The sequence below is a fragment of the Belonocnema kinseyi genome, chromosome 5 (genome assembly GCF_010883055.1).
Source record: "Belonocnema kinseyi isolate 2016_QV_RU_SX_M_011 chromosome 5, B_treatae_v1, whole genome shotgun sequence".
In the NCBI taxonomy this organism is placed as follows: Eukaryota; Metazoa; Arthropoda; class Insecta; order Hymenoptera; family Cynipidae; genus Belonocnema; species Belonocnema kinseyi.
This window is the reverse complement of record NC_046661.1, coordinates 129,603,441-129,612,810: the sequence shown is the minus strand read 5'-3', so window position 1 is coordinate 129,612,810 and position 9,370 is coordinate 129,603,441. Positions and strand designations below refer to the sequence as shown.

Below are 9,370 nucleotides of genomic sequence, written 5' to 3'. Positions count from 1 at the left end.
CCGATTGGGGATCAAAAATCGAAAGTGTACTGATAATAATAATTATCTTAATAAATAATTAATAATATTGTATTAATATAATTATTTATTTAATAAATAAATAAATTTATTTATTAATTAAATAATTAAATTAAAATAACGTCAAATTTATTTATTTAATTATTCTTAACTTTTGGCATTAAAATCAAAATTTTATCTATTTTTAAAAATTTTTTAAATTAAAAAAAAATAAAAAAAACAACCCTCGCTTCGCTCGGGTCGTAAATGTTAGCGGCTGCTGGAAAACCCTTCGCTTCTTCAGCTTCTTGTTTTCTGCCATATAATAAATTATATCATGCTTCTGGCTACGCGTAGGTTATGTCGGCTGACTTAGCTGCAGGGAAGGAAATAAAAACATGGCCGCGACTTCATAGCAGACGAGTCTTACCGGATGCTTCTCGAATCAGCGTGATTTAACTGATTCTCTATCGAAATTTTCATTGCACATATGTTTAGAAATTTTTTAGCTTGAAATATCTTGCAATTAAAAAAAAAGTGCACGGTGGAGCCAGCATGATTTTCATTCAGAATATCATAAAAATAAAGTTTGTTATAATGGCATATGAAGTAAATGTGGGTAATCTTATAAATAATAACAAAACATATACATTTTTTATTGAATTTTCTTGAATTCTTTGACGTAATACCCAGCCTCCTCGGAAACAAGAAATTTGCTATGTAGCTGCGCACGTTTTATATTTGTTTCAGTACTGCCAAGGTCACTGCACATTATTAAATTATTATATTCAAGTAGGAATACCTTCCTAGAATATGAATAATTAAATATTGATTGAATACACATAGTTACTTCAAGTTACAATGTACTTTTAACAATATTTTCGTTGGCGGGGTATCCAGGTACCCGGGTGGCAGACGCTGTGAGTTTTTTTGGGTGGCGACCAAGGGTTAAGGAAGTAGTAACTTTGCACCATTCACAGGAGCGAAAAATTATTTAAAAAAATAAAATTTTTCCCAATAATTATCCAACATACTAAAGAAAAAATATTACCCTTAAAATTCCGATCATTTCTTCGTTACTTCCAAAAAATTTCAACTTTTTACGAATTGTTGAAAAAATATTATACAAATAGAAATTGCTTAATTGCAAAATAGGTTGAATAAAAAATATCACTTTCACATTTTTTAACTATATCATGCATCTTGAGAAGTAGTAACCTTTCACGATTTACTGGAAAAAAGGTCCACGCAAATAATAATCGTTTAAACAATTGGAAATTAGTTCAAAAATACTTGGATGTCACATATTGAGTGCATGTTCACATATTAATACAATAAAATTCTATTATTAACGTATTGGCATTAAAACTATTCTTTTTTAAATACTCATTTATTGTTATAAATATATATTTAGATATATAGTAATATAAATAGGAAGACAAACGGATCATTAAATTTTTGTTTTAAAAATATGTCGCAACACCCACCAATCGATTTTTTATAGAATGGCCCGTATTAATAATAATATTAGCAGCATTTAAAGATTTTTAATTAATTAAATTATTTTGTATGCCTATGAATATGTATTTTACCTGATGAACGCTTTGGCGTTGATGGTGGTTGAGAAGGTGGTGGATCCGTTGATTCTGTAAGAAGAAATATAGGAATTTTTTAACTAAATTTTTTAACGAACTCCAAAGTTGATAGTCGGAGTAAAGATTCTTTTTTTATTCGGTTTTTTCTTTAACTATAAGATCGAAAATATATACTTTTTAATTTGCCGAAAAATGTGCCTGTTTGTCATTTCAAAATAATATGCATTAAATTTTCCACGGTGAGTATATGGTTTAAAAATTATTCGAGATTTACTTTCATAAATTAAATTTTTGCCTTACATTTTAGTAAGAAGGTCGTATTATGAAACTGCAAACGAGACGTAGTCTGTCTCCAATTTAAAAACATTGCCTTCTATTTTTTTTTTGACAAAGTTAAGAAAAGTAAGATTTTCTTAAATCTTAAATGTTTAAGAGATCAATGGGCTTTGAATTATTCATACACATTCGAGATCCCGAGCGCTACTTTTCAACAGAGTTCTGTTTTTTATTTTCAAAATTTATTTCAGTTGCAAATTTTCCTAATTTTCAATAGAAAATTGCAGTTATATAACAAGCTTTGTAAAAACGATTTGTATTAAACAAGGATGAACTTGAGTGTCTAAATAAGTTAAATTTCTTTTAGAGCTATATTTCTTACGCCAAATATAATGTATTGCCTCTGTGAATCGAAACTAATAAACCTTAACTAATCACTGGGGAAATTTTACAGATTTTGTAAGCGAAGGACTGCATTTTATGTTAAATCAAAAAAAAAACTTTAATTGAAAAACGCCTTAGCACTTAAATTTGTCTTTTATGACCCTTATAACGTGCATAAAATTCGAATAAGAAAATTAAAATTCGAATTAAGAAAATTAAATTTTTCCTATGTAAACTAAAGAAATTTGAAAAAAGTTGTAAAACCTAAGCATATTATGCAGATTAAGAAACGAAAATAACATTCACAACTTTTGCTGAACCATGCAATTAAAATTTTTTTAAATTCTATTTCGACTCCGCCCAACCTCAAGATATTAATTAATTCATATCAAATTCGACAGACGTTATAATTGAACCGTATGGAGACTTTTCAGTACTGTAGCGATTTCAATTTATAACTTCTTTCGATTTACCCTACTGTATGTAGTTCTTACAAAAGGTTATAAAAATGTATTAAGTGAAAAATATCAAAATTTAATATGAATAAATATTTTAAGAAAAAAAAGATTTTTTTTAACTGCAATGGATCAATGGGCAATAAACTAATTATGTTTATTCAGGATCCTTATAAGCAACTTTTGAACATAATTTTGTTTTCGATTTTCCAAATTGTTTACGGTGTGAAGTTTTTTTTAGTTTTTCATACAAATTATAATTTTTAAAAGGGTAGTCATAAATAATGGCTCGTCGTATGAGAAAATGTTGCAAGAGTAAACAATTTTATCTTGTGTCAAAGATTAATAAAAAATGTTCAAAAAAATCAATTATGATTATTGAGTATTTCGGTCCATAAAAATGGTTATAAACAATGAAACAAGAAAGTTCATATAGAATAAACAATGTTATTAATGGTAGGTTCAGGTTTTATAGCACTTTTGGTAAAAATTCTGCCATTGTTTGGCCTGGATGAGTTTATATTTAAAAGCAAAAGGTCTAGACAATTTCCTCTAAAAATAGATTCTGATGAACAACTGTGCAAATGTGTAAATTTTGTTTTAAAAAATCATTCGTTTATAACGCTATGAATTGCAAACGCTTTATAATACGAAAAAGTGCAAAAAGCATCAAAGTTCTATTATGTCTCAGGGGTACTAAAAGTGATTTCATACTTTATTTTTCTTAACAAATAATTAAAATTCAGTAAAAAGTATGTTTTAATAAAAACTGACCAGGATTTCGAAATAATAAGCAAGATATTCGCAATAAGGGGACTTATTTGATCTTTTAAAAAAAGGTATCTCGGAGACCTCGTCCCAGTGGGCACAAAATATGGCGACGTCTTTACGACATCGTTACGACATCTTTACGACAACTTTACGATATCCTATGTCCATGTCGTTTCGGGGTCTTGCGATATCGTAAAGACATCATCAGATCATACGACTTATTTGCGATATCGTAAAGACGTCTTAACGACATGGACATAGGATGTCGAAAAATTGTCGTAAAGATGTCGTAACGATGTCGTAAAGACGTCGCCAAATTTTGTGCCCACTGGGCTCGTATTTTGGGATGACGAGACACTTTTTTTAATATAATAATTTATTTGGCATTATGTTAAATATTTTACTTACGCGCAGAGACAAGAAACGTCCCAAACGTGAAAAGTACTGTGAAGACCAAAATCTTCATTTTGCTGCTGGCAAAGAGAAATTGGTTTTAAATTATTTCTCGTACTGTAACTGAATGAGTTTTGCATATTTGTCACTTGTATATATACTAGCTATTATCTTATTCTTGTCATCAATTATTGTGTACGTGTAGGCCAGGCAATACAGACAGAACCCCTCTTCCTTTTCTAGATCCACCTATCAATTTTGCAAGATTTTCGTTATCGTTCTAGATGCTTCCCTCATCAAATAAAGAAATTTTATGTGTATGGAACCATCCGGTAAAGTACAAAATACTTCAATAAATTATTTAATAAATGGATTATATAGTTTAACAAGATATTATGTCATTGCCTTCGTAAAATTGAAGGGCTTGAAGTTACAAATATATGCAACTATATTATTTTAATTCCTAATGAAAATATGAAAGCGATTCAAACTCAAAACTGTAACGCAAATACTCTGTAATTATCGCGGATTTCTTTAAATCTAAAAGTTTCGAGACCACATGTTTCTGAGAAAACATGTTTCACCATTATGTCTACCGGTCATTGTCTTCTGTGTACCAGATAACTATTGCAAGAATAATCGGATTAGGTTACGTTTGTGCACACGTTTTTAGGGGACAAAAAGGAAGATCTAATTCATGAACTAACATTTTTTTACCATAGATTCTGGTTTTACCCACACAAAAAAATTATTAAAAATAAAAAGTTCCATTTTGTGGTCAAACTATGCAAGATTTGAAAAAAATATGAATAGGCTTAACACATATACCCAGATAAAATCTACAATTTTGTTAAGAATCACTTTAAACTAGGAGGCGTATTTTTTGTCTAAATCATAAAAATAACATTAAAAATTAACAAATTAAAGTTATGGAAAAACATCACAAGATTAAATAAAATCCTTAATAAATTTTGTTTTTCAATAGGATTCGCACTTTTTTAATGATAAAAACAAGACATTTTCTCAATTGCATCTTGTATAAAAAAATGCTCCACATACTATACTGAACTGAGTTCTAAAGCTTCAAAGCCACCTGCTTGAATTTTCGCCCCGATCGCAGTCAGTTCATTTCAAAATTTTACGTGGCCATTCATATTTAAGTGTTTTTGATACTAGAAAAGCTAAAAAAATGTTATTAAACATCATAATAAACATCAACAATGTTTCAAAAGCTTTTGTCCTTTAAGCATTCGAGGAAAGCTCAAATTTTGTCTTTAAGTAGTATTTACAATACTGGTCAGTCCCAGCAGGAGGAACTGACTAACCAGATTACGGCAGTAGACAGGCTGACCACTTCTATCGTAACTGTCATTGTAGGTACTACTCACACCAACAAACCCAAGCTATGCTTCAAGAAGAAACAAGATGTAATCGTTACAGAAATTTTAGAGTAACTATTACCTTCAAAAAAATTACCTTCACGTATTAATATTTACTTACTACGTGGGAAATGGTTAACATGTCCAATCTATCAAATCTTGTTTTGTTTCGATGCTACATGGGCAATGGAAACTTACTAGATGGGAAATGGTTACCATGTCCACTCTATTGAATCTTGTTTTGTTTCGATGCGAAAAAATTCAACTTCAGCTACTTGAAAATTACCCGCAACAAAAATACACTTTTCTTTTTTTGTTTGCTGAAATGTTTAAAATCCTTTAGTTTTTCGACGTGTTTGCGAAGACCTTGTAGTGCCTTGTCGGTTGACTATGCCATCTTGATGTACTTCTTATATACAAAAAAATATTCGGAGTTGCCTTCAAAACCAAAACGATCCCGACTATAGGGAATTTACGATCCCTTTTTCAAAAGTTTTTGGTTAAGCGCGTAGATTTTTTGTAGGTAGCTTGCTACCTTTACAAAGTTTTTAGGTTTTTAAGTTAATTTCGGATGTACGACGCATTTGCGTTATTTTTCGGGTTGAATGTAAGTCTACTGGTTAGCTTAGAAACCCGTATGATGTGTCTTAATGCAAAAAAAGTTGTGGTTAAACCTACGACAGAAGTAAATAAAAAAGCAACTTTCTTAATAAGTAAACATTTCTATGTAGAAAGTACGCTGAAAATGTATTGATATTGATTCAAGGGAGAGAATTATATCAAACAAATGTTTTGTTTAATTTAAATAAAATGTATTCAAATGATTCAAAATTATTAAAATAACTATTATTTTATAATTTCTTATATATTTTACTTTTTATGTGGATATGGAAAGAACGTTATGAAAAACGCGGCATTCATCTTATCAGTATATGGATATAGAAATTAATAATCATAACTCGTACTAACGTATGTAAACAAAATTATTTAGCATGTTTATACAAGAGCGCGAGGTTATTATGAATTGTGAATGTTTCTTTGTGTGGACTTTTAAAGTTATCTGATTAAATTTCTTCTAAAAATGTAATATTTTAATTCCAAGAATCAAGCAAATAAATTTGGACAAGTAGAAAAATATTTAAAAATATTATTAAAAAGTATTTTAAAAACCAAAATAAAAAACAGGAAACAAAATATTAGTCTACTTCCAAATTCTCTGCCTTCGCTTATTTTTCCCTGGCCTTTTTTAATTCTATTTTTTCTAGTTTTTGAACATTAAATATGTATACGTAAATTTACCTAATGTTTTCTTGTTCATTCCCCCTTATTGAGTTGACGATAATTATTAATACATTTTGTAATTCAAATTAAGTTTGATTTAGAATAAAAAGTATAAACAAAACTTATATTCTAAATAAATAAAAATTTGTTTGGGTTTGTATAAAAGATTTAATACCTGTATTGAATTGAGAAAAATGTGTGTAAAATTTGAGTCAAAACGCTGAGAATATTCGATTCATTAGACATTTGGTCCAAGCAAGGAAAATTGTGATTGGAAATCCAAAAGGAGTAAATAGAACAAATTTTAGAAATGAGGAAATGTTTATATAAAGAAAATCTCATTATTTTGTTATTATTTTAAACAAATTCTTTTTGCTGAAGATTTTACTAATCCCCAGTCGCATTTAAGTTTAAAAGTTAGAAAAGGGGGAAAGAGGGGAACAAAATAAATACGGTGCAGCCTAAGATAAATGAGTGGGAATTTTGATAATTTCGAAACTAAAGAGTAATTTTTAAAAAAGCATTAAAATTTATCTTTGATCGCGCTAAAACTCAAAATTGTATTTTTATGTTATTTGGTACTTAATCAATATTTTAATAGATGGAAATAGCCTTGAAAAATAGTGTTCATAACACTAATTATTCTCCAAGAACTATCCAGCATTGAGATTAAAAACAAGTTTCGAAGTCAGAAACAAGAAAACTGATTTTCCTCATTTTTTGTCAGAAACTGTTAACTAATAAAAATAAATTCTCATTCCACAACTCTCTGGCAAAGCAGTGCATGAGGATCCTAAAAAATATAATTAAATTGAAAATTATTCATTAACGCTTTGGGGTTTGAGGTTAGCAAAATATCTTTGAAAAATATATAAATCTCAAAATAACCATGAAAGTTTGAATATTTTATTGGATGCCGATTTTTTAAGTATCTGGAAATCATAAACGTCTCCATAAATTAATACATTGTTTTAGGTGCTGATCCGTAGCAGATAGCAAATATCTAGGAAAATCGTGATTTCAGCCAAAACTTTAAAACGTCCAGAACAAAAACAGAATTGATAATTTCTTGGCAATTTCCAGTCAAATATTGTTTAATTTTCAAGAGCTATATTTTCAAAATCTTGAATTGAATATTGCTCATGTTAAAAAAATTGATATTCTAACATTTTTGAACTTCAAGTGTCTAAATCATTATCAGTCACAATACTTCTGCTTTGTCGAAGATAACGCCGATCAACAAAAATAGACTTCTTTATGTGACTGAATAATTAAAAACTTTAATATAAAAATGAAGGCTTGAGAAAATAACTTATTTTTCCAAAAATCAAAACTTTTATTAAATTTAAATACTTTTATAACTTTTACCATTTTAATTTGAAAACCCTAAATTTAAAACATTTTCAGTGATTTTTTTCGATCCCCCAAAAGAGGAATACCCTAAGCTTAAAACTGTTAAATTTCAAATCTACAACATTATATCAATTTATTTTTAAAAAGCTTACCAGATTCAAAGGAGAACACTTCAAAACTTTATAATTTTTAGGTTTGAAACGGGGCGTCGCGACGGGGTCTAATATCAACACAAAATGTTTTAAGATAAGATTGTTTTTTCTGGAGAAATTTAGGCTGGCTTCGTTTGCAAGTATAAAAGAAAAAGGATTTTGAAAATTGGGTTAGCCGCCATCTTGAATTTTTTCAAAATTTTGGACTTCTCGGGTCATTAAAAGATTTGTAAAGTTGTTTTAGACAGAGAAAAAATGCATCTGAATTACGCATGTGTCACGGGTTGCAAACAAAATTGTCTTAACACTGTTATAGCGAGATTTGTAATTTAGAAGAATCTTTGGCACAAGAAATCCTGAAAACTAAAAACTTTCCATTTTGTTCTAAATACATTGTTCGTATTTTTTTACTATGTTATATGACAGGCCAGTGACACCCTCATGTATCTTGAGGACTTCTCCTTTTCCCTTTACCTGGCTGAGATGTCATAGTCGGCCAAATCCGAAAATTACAACAAGCATATAGTACGTTTCCTAAAGTCTTGGAAAACAATAAAAAGCCTCGAATGTGCAATAGTGACTGCTGTTCGAAAGTCGTACTTCTAGATAATGGAAAGCTTCTCGTTCTGAAAAATTGACTATCTCCTTTAGAGCGTTCTGCAGGGCATGGTCGCTGACAACACCAGGACGTCTGGATAGTATGTGTGCAAAGAATTTGTCATTTCTACTTAACCATACAGTATCCACACAGTGGGCACAAAATTTGACGACGTCTTTATGACATCGTTAGAACATCTTTACGACAACTTTACGACATCCTATGTCCAGGTCGTTAAGTCGTCTTTATGATATCGTAAATATGTCTTATGATCTGACGATGTCTTTACGATATTGTAAACACTCTGTAACGACATGGACATATGATGTCGTAAAGTTGTCGTAACGATGTCGTAACCATGTCGTAAAGACGTCGCCAAATTTTGTGCCCATTGGGCACATTTTCAGCCAAGGCATTCCCATTGATAGCTACAGTGCATGTCATACACACCCTGGAAATTACCACTAATTTGCGATAAACGAGTGAGGTTTTCTGGAGTGACACCCGCTCCCAGTAAAATCCCGCGGTTGTTCTTATGACTTTAGAATCGATTCGAAGAAGCTATAACGAAACAACCGGATGTATCCTCGGTTTGCGGTTAAAGGAACCATGTACCTAAGGTTTCTTCTGAATAAAGTTAGAATGCTTATTCTTGCATGCGGGGCATGAATGGACGAACCCTTTCCCTAGCTGTTTGTGGTAACAACAATGACATCATCAAGTCCAGTTGTAAATG

The 9,370-nt window shown here is 30.1% G+C and overlaps 1 protein-coding gene across 1 annotated transcript in view; it reads right to left on the bottom strand.

Moving 5' to 3' along the window:
* The window catches only part of LOC117173085 (T-box transcription factor TBX1-like), a 14,885-nt gene extending 10,900 nt beyond the window's left edge, over positions 1-3,985 (bottom strand). Inside the window, exons 1-2 of the mRNA XM_033361467.1 lie at positions 3,887-3,985; positions 1,590-1,643 (exon numbers count right to left, since the gene is read on the bottom strand). Coding sequence (XP_033217358.1) covers positions 1,590-1,643; positions 3,887-3,944 — 112 coding nt within the window. The 5' untranslated portion in view covers positions 3,945-3,985. The remainder of the gene's footprint in view (positions 1-1,589; positions 1,644-3,886) is intronic.
* Between the last annotated feature and the right edge of the window lie 5,385 nt (positions 3,986-9,370).